A 16823-nucleotide genomic window follows, 5' to 3' on the forward strand; every position below is an offset into this window, starting at 1 on the left:
GTTTTGACATTTATGTTTAAGAACCAATAGACTTTCATTGAGCTTTAATTGGTTTATTTATTAAGTTGAGTGTCCAAACGTTTCAATCTCTAATTATATACTACAGAAGGGGTAATTTTGTGTATCATCATTGGGGATGTACATCAATCTATCGGCCAAAATCTTATCTCTTTAGATTCCTCTGCACACATTAAAATGTTGACTATTGATGAATTTTTTCAACCCCCTCCCCTTGTTGAGAAGTGCAATTGATTTAATTTAGCTGAAAAAAATAAAACCCTACCTGTAAATTTGAAGCTGTATCTTGGAATATTCAAATCCTTGTTAAAGGATACTTTTCTTTTTATTTTCGGACTTGACTAAAATTGAAATATTGACAATTTTACACATTTAATGCAATTTTTAAAAAATTTCTGCAATAAAATTAAGTATGAAATTAGTCTGTTTTGATTTTTAACATATCTTAAATATTTAGGGAAGCTTTATTTTGGTTATATGACAGTTTGCGAGAAAATTTCATACAAAGAAAATATAAAACAACTAATATACCAAGCAAATTTGTAAATTGTTTAATAATTAATTTTCCACTAGCAGATTCAACAATAGCATTAAGTTTTAGAAGCCCTCTATTCTATGGGGAATGGGGGGGGGGGGGGGCGGAGGGGCAGAAATATTTAAACAAACCCAAAACATTTACCAAAAAAATTAGAATAGCCAAAAACAAAACTGGGATAAAAGTGAAATTTTTCTTAAATGGAGAACTCAATCGGTTCAGTAGTTTGCGAAATCTTAATGGAAAAACTAAACCTTTACACGGCTTTATTAAACATAACTCATTTAAGACTAAATTACTAATTTTCATAGTTAATTAGCAAGAATATCATCATTTTTATTAAACCATTTAAATTATAGTGTAAAAGTCTGATGTCATTAAATAGAAAACTATTAAACAATAATTTTATAAAATTGTCAATAATTGGTGCCTGTATGTTTATATAATCTATTTCATCATAATCTGTCAGTGTCAACCTAGTTAATGGATATATTATTAATTGGATGTCACACCAGACTTTCATGTTCTCTTATAAAGTGAAACTCGCAGAGGGGTAAAATAACGATACCCTCTTTACCCGAGAACGAAGAAAATCCCTAAAAAAAATCAGCAAGCTACATCATAAAAACGAGGGGTTATCCATCTCTTTTTTAGGGGTTTTCTTTCCCACTCCTCCTCTCCTCATCCCTCATTTTTATGATGTCATTGAGGGACTTTCTACTCTTTCCCTTTACCCCATCCCTTTCCCTCCTACTGGACTGACCAATAAATGAGTTTCATATTAGCAACCCAAATTGAAGACAATTATTCCCCTGTCACAATATCCACGTATATTATATATCCATTACCTATTTGCGTAAAATTCAACGTAATCATTATCATCTATCTCATTGAAACCTTCCGATTCATCAGCAGCGCCAATAAAATCAGTTTTCCCCCCAATTTCATCTTCCTTCTCTTTTAAATGATCCATCGTTTTGTGACCCTCCTCATTTTCCAGCTGTAGTAATTGAGAAGTATTTGAACTCTGGATAATTGTTTCAATTGACTGATTATCTGGCCGTGGCGACGTATAATTTTTCAATTTTTCATTTATTGATACATCCCCCTCGTTTTCACCAGTTTCTTTCTCGTGAACAACTTTCTTTACAGTTTCACTGATTTGTTCTCCTGCATTAACACTGATTGGATTACTTTCACTATAGTCATGATTATGATTCTTGCCACCTGTATGATTACTAGCATTATTTGCTACAGTAGTTGTATCTTTGCTACGTAGTGCATCTTTGCTGTCAACTGCATTTTTTGCCTCATTTACTAAATTAATTAAAGGGACTTTCTATGATTTTGATTTTTTTAAGACTGAAAATTAAAAATATTTTTATGCATTTTTAGAAATATTTTATTCGTTTAATTTAAAGTTAATTAAAAATTAAAACAACATAAGAGTAAAAACCCAGGGATCTAAAGGGATAAGACAATGGACGACAAATTGATGTACATCCCCAAAGATAATACACAAAATTATCCCTTCTGTAGATTACATCTAATGGTTGAAATTTTTGGACACCTAACTAAATGAACCAACCAATCAAAGTTCATTAAAAGTTCCCAAAGTTGTAAAGTCAAGGAATAAGAAAACGTTATCATAAAACTTTGGGGACTAGTGTAATAAACAGCCCAATGTCCTCTCCCTCCCTGGTAAAAAAAACAATTGTTTTATTTATAGGACATAACTGTTGTGTGCTGTCTAAATATCGAGAATGACAACTTAAAAAAAAATATTTACATTTCCATGGACAATTTCTAAAAACCATGCAGATTTTGTTTTAATTTACAATTCTAATTTTTTCAAAGCCAATAATCCTATAATAAAGTAACAGGATGTTTATTTGTTTGTACCGAAGGATCTCGCTAACCGCTGAACCGATCGGGAAGGTTTATAACAATTTTGAAGGAGGGTACCACCACCATCCCAAGAGAAATCGCAACCCCCCCCCCCAAAAAAAATTTTTTTTTACTTTTCAAAAATCTAAATTAAAACTCCCCCTCCTCAAGAGCCCCTAGAGGCCTCTAGGGGGCGTAGCCACTAGTATATATATAATGTAATATATCAATGTACAAAATAATAAAGACATAGAAAGTCCCTTTATCTGGTTGTATTGTATTAACTACATTAATTGTTATTGCTCTAGGAGTCTTCGCCGTGTTGTTTACAAGTCTATTAGTGATGTCATTAAGAACATTATTAACTCTATCATCTTTATAATGAATAGATGCATCTTGGCTGTGTGTACTGGTATGGCTTGTTTCATTCTTCTCAACAGTTTCATCAACCTGATAAAATATAAAATTAATTATTACTTGGATGTTGGATCAGATTTTCACGTACTCTAATAAAGTGATATTTGCAGCTGGCTAAAATAACGACCCTATCCACCCTTTTTACCCCTTTCTCTTATGCTGAATAAGCGAACTGACAAATAAATAAGGTCCATGTTAGCAAGCTAAATTGACGACAATATATCCACGTATACTATATCCATTGATGAAATACAAGATTAATTATCATTTTTAATGATTTATTATCCGTATAGGTCGCAACAGAAAACACTATAATTGTTTTTTTTTTAATTGCGAAGCTACTAACCATAACATGTCTGGACGTCTTATTGTCTCACTGTCGCCTAAAGAGTAAAGTCTCTATACTTTACAATATATTCGTAGTCTAAACTTTACTGAATCAAAGCAGTCTGGATTTTATGCAGTTGATCTATCATAAATTTGTAATATACATATGTTTATAACTATTATTGTACATTTTTCTAAAACATTGTTAATTGGAAATAAAAGCATTTTTTATGGTTAAAATTTTCATTTTATTTCCTTTATTATTTTGTATATAATATTTATAAACGACTTGGAGAAATGTGTATTACTTAAATCGATATATTATTACTTGGACGTTGCACCAGATTTTCATGACTTCTGATAAAGTGATGCCGCAGATGCCCTCTTTAATCCGCCCATTACCTTTTACTAGATGAAAGAACTTACCAATAAATGAGGTCCATATTAGCTAGCTAAAATGACCACAAATTTTCCTTTGTAAATATATCCACGTATATCATATATCCATCATAACCTAACCTAATAAGTTTTAGAAATTGCATTAAATTATTAAAAAAGATATTTACATCAACTTTTTTCTTCAAAATTCTAAATATTATACCAGTATAGTTGGAAACCGATTAGCATCCGCTGGTTTAGAACCGGTTCTCAGTCAAACGTTAAAATCCTGTATATCATCGTATAACAGACAATTTTCCACAAATAAAAAAAATAAAAATAATAAAATCAGTTTTGTTAACTCCAAGGGGCCGGAATTTAATTTTAATATCCGTGGAAAGCTGTCTATAATACGATGCGATATTACTTTTCGCAAAAAGCTGTCTTTCTTTAAATGCATATGTTTGCCAGTTCCTAAGGGAGTAACAAGGCTTCTAATGTATTGTTCTATGTGTGTTATATAGAATGGCATTGTAATGGATATATCATTACTTAAACCTTACATGATTATCATCTTTTAAAAAAAAGTGGGCTTAAATAACGATAACTCCAAACACTTTACTAGATAAACGAACTGACCAATGAGCGAGTTCCTTATTAGCAACCTAAATTGATGACAATTTTAAATTTTTCCCCTGGCATAATATCCACGTATATTCTACATTCATATTGGCATTGCATATTCGCAGCTTTTTTATTTCACTCCACTACGCAAATGCAATTTGAAGCGTGTTAAAATGTCAAATTATCTGCTAATCTTTAACCATCCCTACATATTAAATCATAAACACACAGTGTGGTATAATCCTTTTAGGCGTTTTTTTTACTTGACACCCCCCCCCCCCGCCCCCATAATTGTTAATTGATAAGAGAATCAGAGAGGGAGGGGAAATTGGGCTGTTTATTGCAATAATCCCCAAAGTATAAATCGTTAAGTTTTCATCATTGAGGATGTATACTAATTTAATTGCCATTGTCTAATCTGATTGGCTGGTCCAAACGTTTCAATTTCTAATTGTAATCTACAGAAGGGGTAATTTTGTATATCATCATTAGGGATGTACACTAATCTATCGGCCATTGTCTGGTCCATATGAATTAGAGCGAATTGATTGTTAATCACTATAGTACTTTGACAATCCTCTCCATAAATTCACATTCTTAAAGAAATAAGCCTGGGGGTTTGTGCGGGCTATGGATGCACCACCGGTAGTTTAGGGGATAGTACCTCTATACATTTGTCTTCCTAATTAGCAAACAACATGCATTTAACAACAAAGAATTATCTCATGATTGCATAATATATGGCTTTTTCGAGACAGCAAAACAATAAAATCTATTAAAAGCGAAGCTTTTCTATAATTGGGGTAGGTCCGTAAGTCCGTAACGGTTAGCTCTTTTTGTTAATTTGGGCATGTTAGAATAGTTTTATCAATTTCAAATTTTGCATGATGATTCCTGTAGTAGTTAGGTACGATTTAGAAAGCGTAGCAACTTTATAATCGTTACCAGAAAGTCCGTACGTCCATTTTAAACATGTTGATTTTAAACTTTTTAAAATTACATTTTTATGAGATCTACTTATTCGATCAATCAGATTTTTTTAATAATGATTCCTAGGACAATAAACTACAATATTATAAGCGAAGCATCTCTATAATTAAGTCCTAGAAATGTTAATATACTGTATTTAAACAGTTTTTCAACAAATTTACGTAAAATTTATATACATTTATATTTTGATTTTTCAGTTCGCTTTTATGGATGTTGTCATCCTTGTTCTAATACAAATGAAGTCCTCAAAGTTGATAAAAATTAAAATTTATTCAATAAGATATTAATTATCAACCACCATTTTCAAGATTATCTACTAATTACAAAATTCTAGTCAGGGAGGGAGGGAGAGGACATTAAGCTGTTTATTACAATGTTTTATATAATTATGTTTTCTTATTTGTTGGCTTAAAAACTTTGGGAACTTTGATTGGTTGTTTCATTAAGTTGAGTGTCTAAGCTATTCAACTACTAAATGTAATCTACAGAGGGGGTTGTTTTGTGTATCATCATTGGGGCTGCAATCAATTTATCGGCCATTGTCTTATCCCCTTAGATCCGTGCACCGTAGTACAAGTTAATTATAATGTTTAATTACATAGGATGTCAACATAAATTTTATAAAGGAAACAACAATTTTAAATTTAAATAAGGAAACTGTCTGCGCACTTTTACATTTTTATATATTCCCTTTTAAAGCTATAAATATTCAGAGATCTAAAGGGATAAGGCAATGGCCGAAAAATTAATGTACATCCCCAATGATGATAAAAAAATTACCCCTACTGTATATTACAATTTGTGGTTAACACTTTTTGACGGAGCAGCTTGTAGTGCCTAATAAAAAATGACTACATACAATACCAATGATTATTGGTTAATTACAATGTATATTGGCCTATGATTGGTCATTTGTATTGTGTGACGTCATTTTTATTAGGCACTATAAGCCGCTTCCTTTTTAACACTACACTTAAAAAAAACTAACCAAGAAGAATTCAATAAACCCCAAAGTTGTTAAGCCAACGAATAAAAAACCATATTTATAAAATTTCGGGGACTAGTGTAATAAACAGCTCAATGGTTATTTGTTAGCTTAGCTTAAATAGATTTTGTCATCCTTGTTTATCTAAAACGGCATTTAGAATGATAGATAAATGTCTGAATAGAATTATTTGTAAAGTAAATAGAATGAAAGATATATATAATAATATTACAGCTATAAGCTTGTGTTCTCCGTTATTCTTTACAATTTGAGCAGGGTGGTTATTATCAAGGAGGGAGGGAGACTTTGGGCTGTTTAGTACACTAGTCCCCAAAGTTTTATAAGAACATTTTCTTGTTCGTTGGGGAACTTTATTGAATTTTGATTGGTTAAGAGTTTCAAAACGTTTTAACCTACATTTAACCTATAGAAGGGGTAATTTTGTGTATCATCATTGGTGATGTACATTAATTTATCAGCCATTGTCTTATCCCTTTAGATCCCTGGGTAATAATAATGATAACAAGCTTTATTTTCTTTCTTTCAACATTTGTCATGCTCCTTAATCTATAATACAAAGTAGCTTGATGTTTGTCCTTCCATCTGTCCGTCCGTCTGTCTGTCCCTTAAGATCTCCGTAACCACTGAACCGATTGGATTCTACTCTTCAGGGAATATACCTACTGTTCTTGTGGTGGTTTTCTTGGGAGGTGGGACACTCGGACCCCCCCCCCCCTCCCCCCAAGAACAAAAAAATCATCCCTATTTTTTAGGTAGGTGTTCTATTTACGTCCGCCGCAAGAACTCCGCGGCTCGGATTACCACATATACAGCGAACAACACAGAGTAATTTGACAAAGAATAACTTTATATAGCTCTAAAAAAATTCTATATAGAAGGGTTGACTTACCCTTAAATCATAGGGAGAAGCCCCTAGAGGATAGGTGCGAAACCGCTAGTGGAAATCATAAATCAATAACACACAGCACTTGGATGTATGTCTGTCTGACAAGCATAAGATCTCAGGAACTGCTTATTATAATTTGCTTTAAGTTTACCTAAATATAATAATTTTCATTGATATTTTATGAAAACTTCTTTTCAAAATTCTTATTCAATAATTAATAACATCTATGAAAAGTTTATTTGAGGCTAGTATAGGGAAGATAAGAAAAAGCAGCTTTAAGTGCCGAATAAAAAATAACGTCATACAATACAAATGACCATTGATAGGTCAGTATGTATTTTACCATTGTATACTGGTCTATCATTTTGGTCATTTGTATTGTATGACGTCATTTTTTTATGAGGCACTTAAAGCTGCTTCACATAAGAAGAAAAGAGAATATTTTAAAAACCAATTTATAGGGACGAATAATAATATCATAATAAGGCGAGTTCTTAAAAAATCAAAATAGATTCAGGAATTCACCAAATTTTTTTTTATAAATCTTCTATATATAAAATTATTAACATTTTTCAAACATTTATATAGAAATATTTTATGAAAAAATTAAAAATTTTCAAACATGATTTCTTGGTTCTTTGAACCTTATTTTAAAAATTTGCTGAATTTTCTCCTGGTAAATGATCTAGAACCACAGGAGTAGAATAAAGCTTCTTCTATTAATACTTCCGACAGACAGATAGACATGGAAGTTAAATAAAGTAAGGAAATGATAATTTAAATCGATAAATTCAACCATTTAAAGTCCACAAGTAAATCATTATTTTGTTAATTAATTCCGCAAAATTATTACTTTTTAGCACATATTTGTGGCAAATTTGTATTTAGTCATGCATAATTAATAATCTTAGTTTATATAAATTAAATGTCCGTAACAATATTACTTTAATGGATATAGGATATATGTGGATATATTGACAGGGAAAATATGTCGTAAATCTAGCTTGCTAGTACAGACCTCATTTATTTGTTTGTTCGTTCATGAGGAGGGGAGGTGACGGCTTAAAGGAGATGGATTGGGGGTATCGTTATTTTAGCCAGCTGCTAGCATCACTGTATTAAATGAAAATCTGGTGCAACATCCAAGTAATAATATATCGAGTGTGTAACTTCAGATGTAAAAAGCAAATAACTTTATAACTTAGTTTGAACGTACGTCAGTTTAAATTTTACATAATATACATAATTCGAATGAAAAATTTGTATTTGTTCGCCTGGTATAACATATAGGATTCTGATATTAAAACCAATGAAAATTAAACATCTTTTTGAATTACTTTGTACAGTTTTAATATTTTTTATTTTTTTGCTCCGCTACTTATGCATGTTACAGTACTTGTTACATTAATATTTTTTCCAGTATGGCTTCGAAACCGATGAATGTCCACTGGATTAGAACCGGTTTTCAGCCATACTGAAAAATCGTGTATAGCGTCGTATTAAAGACAATTTTTCACAAATATCAAAATAAAAAACAAAAAAATTATAGCAGATTTGTTATCCCGGGCCTTTGGCCCCTCGGCCATACCAAAACTGGCTTTAATGTTATAATTTTTTATTTTGATATCTGCGGAAAGCTGTCTATTATACGGTGCGATAAATAACTATTCTTTCTTCCTTCTTCGTTCTTTTACGCTTCATACTGCTGCTAAAAAGTAAAAAATACAACTTTAAGTTTTCAATAAGATCTTTTACGTTGCATTCATATGGAAAAAAATTACTAAAGGTGGGTTCTTAAAAATTAAGTATCGCTAAATTGTCTATGGTAGCCAGATCACGACATCTTATTTTTGAACAAAAAAGGGATAGTTGCATGAAGTGCATTTCAGAAAAATTATTTCAAGCCTAAGTTAAAAGTTTACCCTCAAACATATATAACTTTATATTAAAGTAAACAACAAAAAATTAGATTTCACTAAATTAGTCTTCATGCTGTTTTTATGTAAATAATCCAGCTATACAAATTGCATATATCACAAGAATATGATTTTCACGGCTTGATATTTTTGAAACTACGTGGTAGAAAATTTAAATTCTTTAAAAAATATAGGCTCTATAAATGTAGTTCAAACCATTAAAAATATGCGGTTCACTAAATTCAAGTTTAAATGCATTTCGTGCAACTACCCCTTTTAAGAAAAGTGTTCTAAAATCATAGAAGGTATGATTAATATAAGATTTTGTGCAAAGTTTGGAAATTTTTTACATGAATTTGGAAGATTTTTTACAACAATAATTTTGGTTATTTGACTACCATAGCCGATAAAGCGATACTTTTCTTTTTTAAGAACCCAACTGAGAACTTTTATTTGTGAAATATTCAAAGCATATTTGTGTGAGAATGTCTGTCTTTAGTGAAACAAGAATGATTGCGTCTATAAAAGCAGAGCAGGACAAATTAAAGTTTAAAAACATAATGCAGCTGAACTTGCAGAAGAAACAAAATATTATTACAAGAAATACTTAGTAAGATTGCTTAAAATTTAGGTGGTTACTTTTTACTTTACTACTTTTAAATTCGTAATTTTGGTGATGACATATTCATAACATTGTATGCCTAATTGTTATGGCCATTTTTTTCTAGGGACGATTTATCTTGGGAGATATAGTTATAAACCGATGACCTATAAGACGCTACCATGTATAGGAGAACCATATCGGTTCAGTGGATAACGAGATCCTTCGATACAGACAGACAGACAGACAGAGGTACTTTTACTTATTGTAAAGGTTAGTAGATCTCTGCACAGCTTATCACTATATACATTTTAAGTTGAAATATTGCATCCCATCCTTTTCCCTGGTAGCGCACCTACTCTATGAATAGTTTATTTTATGTCCATCTGTCTGTTACTCCGTACTTCATTAGATGTCGCCTTTATTTTTTCCTTATACGCTTCTTATTGTGCTTGTTCGGATTTTATATTATGTAACTTTAGTCCGATAACAAATACAAGCAGCTACGCCCCTAGAGACCTCTAGTGGAACTTGAGGGGGGGGGGAAGGGGGGGGGGGTTACAAAGTCGACTCCCCCTCCCTGAATATGCACTGATTCAAAATTCTCTTTGTTTTTGGGAATGAAAATTATAGTGTAATTGTTGTTTATCGCATTAGATTATAGACAGCTATAAGCGTATAATAAAAAAAATTATAAGATTAAAACTGGTATTACTCATTTTTTTAATAGTCCTGGAAAATTAACTGTGATACGTTGCCATAGACGTCCAAGCTTTTTATTTGGGGGGGGGGGGATAAAACAATTTTAAGGGGGGGTAATTCGTTTATGGGGGGGGGGGGGGGTGGTGTAAAATGGCGCGCGAAGCTCGCCGCAAATTTTGTTTACCCCCCCAAAATTTACCCCTGGGGTAAAATTTTTTGGGGGGGTAATTTAAATTATTAAATATTTAGTATGAAAAATGCGCGCGAAGCGCGCAAAATTTTTTTTTGTTAGAGATTTTTTATTTTGAGGGGGTATTTACCCCCCCAAAATTGTTTGGGGGGGTAAATACCCCCTCCTAAATGTTTGGGGGTGCCTACGGCACCCCCAGGGAAGGGGTAAATTTTAAATGGGGGGGGGGGGGGTAAAATGGAAAAAATTTTGGGGGTTCCTACGGCACCCCCAAATTTGTTTGGGGGGGGGGGGTAATCACCCCATTACCCCCCCCCATGGACGTCTGTGTACGTTTCTATGCATGATTTTTAGTATGGCTTATACAGTATTAGTATTCAATTCAATTCTATTTTTTGTGTCTTATATTTTAACTTTTTGTTTTCGTGCTTGTTTTATATATTATTTTGTTTATCATCCAAAATAGTAATTGATGGGATCAATAGATAACTGATTCTTACAATGAAAGATATAACAAGGATGACAAGGATCAATAGATAACTGATTCTTATAAAGAAAGATATAACAAGGATGACAAGGATCAATAGATAACTGATTCTTATAAAGAAAGATATAACAAGGATGACAAGGATCAATAGATAACTGATTCTTATAAAGAAAGATATAACAAGGATGACAAGGATCAATAGATAACTGATTCTTATAAAGAAAGATATAACAAGGATGACAAGGATCAATAGATAACTGATTCTTATAAAGAAAGATATAACAAGGATGACAAGGATCAATAGATAACTGATTCTTATAAAGAAAGATATAACAAGGATGACAAGGATCAATAGATAACTGATTCTTATAAAGAAAGATATAACAAGGATGACAAGGATCAATAGATAACTGATTCTTATAAAGAAAGATATAACAAGGATGACAAGGATCAATAGATAACTGATTCTTACAATGAAAGATATAACAAGGACGATAACATCAATAAAAGCATATCTCTGAAACGGTAGGACAAACGAACATTAACATTTCTAGACTGAATAAGCAGAATATAAATGTTTAAACTAAATTTTAAATTATGTTTAAGGCCATACTTACATTTTAGGACTTGATTATAGAGATGCTTTGCTTTTAACATTGTACCTTGCTGTTATAATAATCCGTATTCTAAAAATCAGATGAATAGGATAATTATATCACATAAAAAATTGATGCAAGAAGGTTAAAAATTAACATGTTTTAAATGAACGACGGACGGACTTTCTGGTAAGAATTATAGAGTTGCTACACTTTCTAAATCATACCTTCGCTTTTTAAAAGGTGGCAACAAAAGAAAATAAAGTTAAATGCAACTTTTATTATTATTATTTTTTTGTGTGAAAGATGAAAGGCTATACCCATATAGCTTTACGGTCTAATTTAGGATTTAAACTAATTTATAAAAAAGGTTTTTTATTAACTCAGCAATAGAAAATATCAAATATTGATGAAACCTTACCAGTAATAATCAGCTAGAGGCAGAAGGCACGGGCTAACAAAACTGATATTAATTTTATGATTTTTATTTTTTTCTTCTTGGAAAATCGTCTGTAATATGGTACGTGTAATACATTATTTTTCAGTATGGCTGAGATAAAGCGGATTCAAATTTGGTTGCAATACTGGAAAATATTTCTAAAAATCCAGAGAATGTAAAAATAACATGACAATTGATTTGTGATATTTCAGAGGCAATTAGTATGATCTCATTTTATCAAATTTCTCTTCATTCTAAAATATTATTTAGTCAGGAATTAAATAATTATAAGCAAAAACAAATTATTAATTTTCTTGCGGAAAATTGAATTATAATTGAATAAAAAAATCTCAGGGCCCGGCAGCTGCACGTCTGTCGCATGTAAGTTTCAGAGAAATCAACCTTTCACAATCAGCTTGAAGTCTAAACCAGACTCTCTTTTCAAAATTTCAAAGCATCTAAACAGGTTAAAATTTGAAGTTTAGTCGCGGCTGCCGAGCCCTGTAAAATATTTTGCTAAATAAATTAAATTTTTTGGCAGATAGAGATATTTCCTTTCATCAGATATAAAAAACCCTCCAAAATCACATAACAAATCTACAAAAATTAAACAAAATCTTATATTAATAACCCTTTAATGATTTTATTTAATTTTTGTAGATTTTTTATGCGCTTTTGGAGGATTTTTCACAAAAATAATTTTGCCTCACTAGCGAAAAACGACCTTATTTTTTTAAGTATCCACCTCAGAAATCTACAGACGTACGAATTAACAGATATAGACATACAGACCCAAGTTGAAAAGTATCTGCGCTACTATAAAGATCAAGTGTGCCTAATATGAAAATGAAGCAGGAACAAAAAATTTCACCAGGGAGGGGGGGGGACATTGGGCTGTTTATTTCATTAGTCCCCAAAGTTTTCGTTGGAATAACAACTTTGGGGACTGTTACTGAATTTTGATTGGTTGGGTCATTAAGTTGTGTGTCCAAACGTTTTAACCACTAATTTTAATCTACAGAAGGGGAAATGTTGTGTATCATCATTGGGATGTACATCAATTTATCGGGTATTGTCTTATTCCTTCAGATCCCTGGAATTTCACGCACATTTTCTCGATTACTCGTGCTGCAAAATTGTATTTTTCCTTCCTTATTAGAAGCAAAGCTATCCTATGATTTGGTGGGTTTTCTTAGTGGTAAATTTATACACATCCCCAATGATAAATAACAAGATTTCCACTCTTTAGATCAAATTATTGGTTGAAAAGTTTGAACAAGTTTGAACTAACCAATCAATCAAAGAATAAAAGTACTCAAAGTTTCTAAGCAAACTGATAAACTAAAACAGGTTATAAAACTTTGGGCATCAGAGTAATTAACAGCCTAATATCCCCTCTTCCTTCCTGAGTTGTTAAATTGACGAAGCCTAATCTGTACCAATTTTGCACCACTTTTGATTCCTGTGACGTCAAAAAAATGAGGGAGATGAGAGGAGAAGTGGGAAAGAAAACCCCTAAAAAAGAGATGGAGAATCCCTCATTTTTATTACGTCACAGGAGTCAAAAGTTATGCAAAAGTGGTACAGATTGGGCTTCGTCAAAATGTCTGTATTACGCTGCTAAACATGATTTTTCAGTATTGCTGAGAACCAGTTTTAATCATATAATCATATGGATTCATATTTTAATAATTTCATAGTTGTTGTTGCTGATTATTGATGAATTACTTGATTGATAAGTTTATATTAAAATTATTATATTAATGGATATATGATATACTTGGATATATTGACAGGGGAAAATTTATCACCAATTTAAGTTGATAACATGGAACTTATTTTTTGGTCAGTTCGTTTATCCAGTAGGAGGGGATAAGGTAAAAAGAGTGTATCGTTATTTTAGCCAGCTGTGAGCATCACTTTTTCACAGTACTTTCACAGTACATGAAAATCTAGTGCAACATCCAAGTAATACTAAATCGATTATATACATACATATGAACTTACCTCGGCTGTGGTTATATCTGTTAAAAACAACAGCAGAAGTGCTGTTGCCACCAACCTTCCAAATTTGTTGTTCACCATTTTAGTATTTAGAGTTGTTGCAATTTATTCACTTTTGAAATCACATTTTTCATAGTCTAATGTCTAGATTAATATTTTTTTATCAACTTTTTATGTTATGATAATTTAATGTCAATATTAATGTTGTTTCGACTTTTAATTTTATGATAACATTTTTGGTATTCCTGAAACTTTTTAGGTAAGATTATTTGATTATTTAGATGTGTTTAAACTTTAGAATTGAAAAGAGATAATATTTAAAGAGAAAAAAACCCTAAACTCAAACTAAGGTCAATTTATTTTTTTCAATCCTTCTGGTCGACACTTTATTTGGTTCTAGTTACTAAGACCCTAGCCTCGAGAGAAGAGCGGGATTTCAGGATAATAGCCTTAAACCACCTCAAGACTTTTATAAAGCCTCCCTGAAAATTACAACCAATTCGGATCACTAATTTACGAGATCTTAGCTTCATACATATAAAACTTACTACTCAATATTACAGGACAAGATCCTTTAATTTATTTAGATGTATTTTTCAATCAAATCAGACTCGATAATCAATGAATACAAAAAAATGTCTTTTTTTTTTTTATAATTTTGTTAATTTGGACGAAAAATAACTCTATAAAGTAACACGACGATTAAGATAATTTTCCAGTATGACTTCAAAACCGCTTAACATCCGCTGGATTAGAACTGGTTCTCAGCCACACTGAAAAATCGTGTATAGCATAGTATTACAGAAAATTTTCCTCAAATATTAAAATAGAAATCATTAAGTTAATACCAGTTTTGTAAGCCCGGTCTTTCGAATCCTCGGGGCTAACAAAACAGGTTTTAGTTTTATTTTTTGAAATTTTAATATCCGCGGAAAGCTGTCTTTAATAAGATGCGATAAATATTTATTTTTGTACATATGTAGTAGTATTTACACTTATGTCCTTGCAATTTGACTTAATATCGACAACTACTGGAAAGCATTTGATGTATATCGGTATAAAAATTCTCCGATGGTTTTCCCCCCGCCTTTCCCTTCACTCCTTTACGCATTTTGTCCCACCTGATATCTCCATCACATATTCTCCGTGCGTCCCCCTAACCCCCCGTTCCCTTTTACAAGCTGCTACATAGGTGATATCAGTGATCACATATCAAGTTTAAGTTAATGGATGTAGTGAAATATACGTGGATATTATGACAGGACAAATTATCTTCAATTAAGCATGCTAACATGAACATACTTTATTGGTCAGTTCGTTCGTCCAGGAGATGAGGAGATGGGGTAAAGTTTTCTGGATGGGAGGTACGTTACTTTAGCCTCATTCGAGTTTCACTTTATTAAAGTTCATGAAAATCTGGTGTAACATCCATGATCCAAGTAATAATATCTCCATTTTTACAAGCTACATCGCTGATTAGTGAGCACATATGAAGTTTCGTGTAATTAAACTCTTTTTAAAAGTGAAGCTTTTCTATAATAAGGGTCAGTCCATACGTCCGTATGTTACGGATAACTCCATCCATTGATTTAAGAATAAAGGTACTAAGAAAGAGAGGGAATGTCTGATTGAGCCAATAGGAGAATCGCATCGGAATTTACATTGGATCTCATTGGTTGAAATTATGTACACATTTTCCTACGAAGGCATGTTTTTTTTCATTTCAAACATACATAAAAGTCAGCTGTTAACAGTATATTTTCTTAGTAGAAAGTTTTGCGGAATCAGAATTAATTGCCCAAAAATTTCGTTTACAATTTGAAAGCTTGAAACAAAGTTGGATTCTTAAAAAAAAAGTTAGGCTGGCAACTCGCTGGTGAGGCAAAATTATTTTTGTGAAAAATCCTCCAAAATCGAATAAAAAAATTTACAAAAATGAAATAAAATCTTAAGAGGGTTATTAACATATGATTTTGTTTAATTTTTTGTAGATTTTTAATGTGCTTTTGGATGATTTTTCACAAAAATAATTTTGCCTCACTATCCAATAGCGAGTCTATCATTTTTTAAGAATCCACATCAGCTTGAGTCGAAAGTAAACAATACTTTTGTCTGCTAGGAATGTTCTCTCTTAGATTTGACGAAAAAAGGGTTCAGAATATTCTTCTACTCTTCTATTTCTATTGATTTAAGCATGTTAGAATTGTCCTATCAATTTCAACCTTTACATGATGATTCCTATAGGAGTTATGTACGTGTTAGAAAGCGAAGCAACTCTGTAATCGTTACCAGAAAGTCTGTACGTCCATTTTAAACATGCTGCTTTTTAACTTTTAACAACAAATTTTTATGTGATAAAATTATCCGATTGGTCTGATTTTTAGAATACTGATTCCTAGGATAACAAAGTACTATGATATCAGCGAAGCATCTCTATAATCAAGTGCTAAAAGTGTAAGTATGTCCATAAAATTATCCTGCATTTAAGTAGTTTTTCAACAAATTTACTTAAAAATTTCTTTCGAAATTATAATTTATAATTCTGATTATTCAGTTCTGACACTCTACAAGTGTTAATTTTCGTTTATCTTACCGTTTTAGAGCTTCAATTTTATGGATGTTGCCATCCTTGTTTTATGTGAAAGGCTTCGTGATACTTTTATATATACATAATTCTTGATTTATGACGACTGAATATATGGTTTTTAGTTAACTTTGACCATCTATTCATATTTTTTTATGCTCCGTTATTTATGGTTGTCTTTTTTCTTGTTTATATTCTCCCCCTCCTTTCTACTCAACGCCCCTTAAGTACAAACT

General features: G+C 31.7%; 2 protein-coding genes across 2 annotated transcripts in view; both read right to left on the bottom strand.

Annotated features, from left to right (window-relative positions):
* The window catches only part of LOC145315558 (uncharacterized), a 32628-nt gene extending 18470 nt beyond the window's left edge, over positions 1–14158 (bottom strand). Inside the window, exons 1-5 of the mRNA XM_080155539.1 lie at positions 14007–14158; positions 2690–2890; positions 1402–1892; positions 984–1029; positions 284–359 (exon numbers count right to left, since the gene is read on the bottom strand). Of these exons, the coding sequence (XP_080011665.1) occupies positions 284–359; positions 984–1029; positions 1402–1892; positions 2690–2890; positions 14007–14084 (892 nt within the window). The 5' untranslated portion in view covers positions 14085–14158. The remainder of the gene's footprint in view (positions 1–283; positions 360–983; positions 1030–1401; positions 1893–2689; positions 2891–14006) is intronic.
* The window catches only part of Spf45 (splicing factor 45), a 79470-nt gene that overhangs the window by 48377 nt on the left and 14270 nt on the right, over positions 1–16823 (bottom strand). The window lies entirely within an intron of this gene.

The sequence above is a fragment of the Acartia tonsa genome, chromosome 4 (assembly GCF_053477335.1).
Source record: "Acartia tonsa isolate MP-2025a chromosome 4, ASM5347733v1, whole genome shotgun sequence".
Lineage (NCBI taxonomy): Eukaryota > Metazoa > Arthropoda > Copepoda > Calanoida > Acartiidae > Acartia > Acartia tonsa.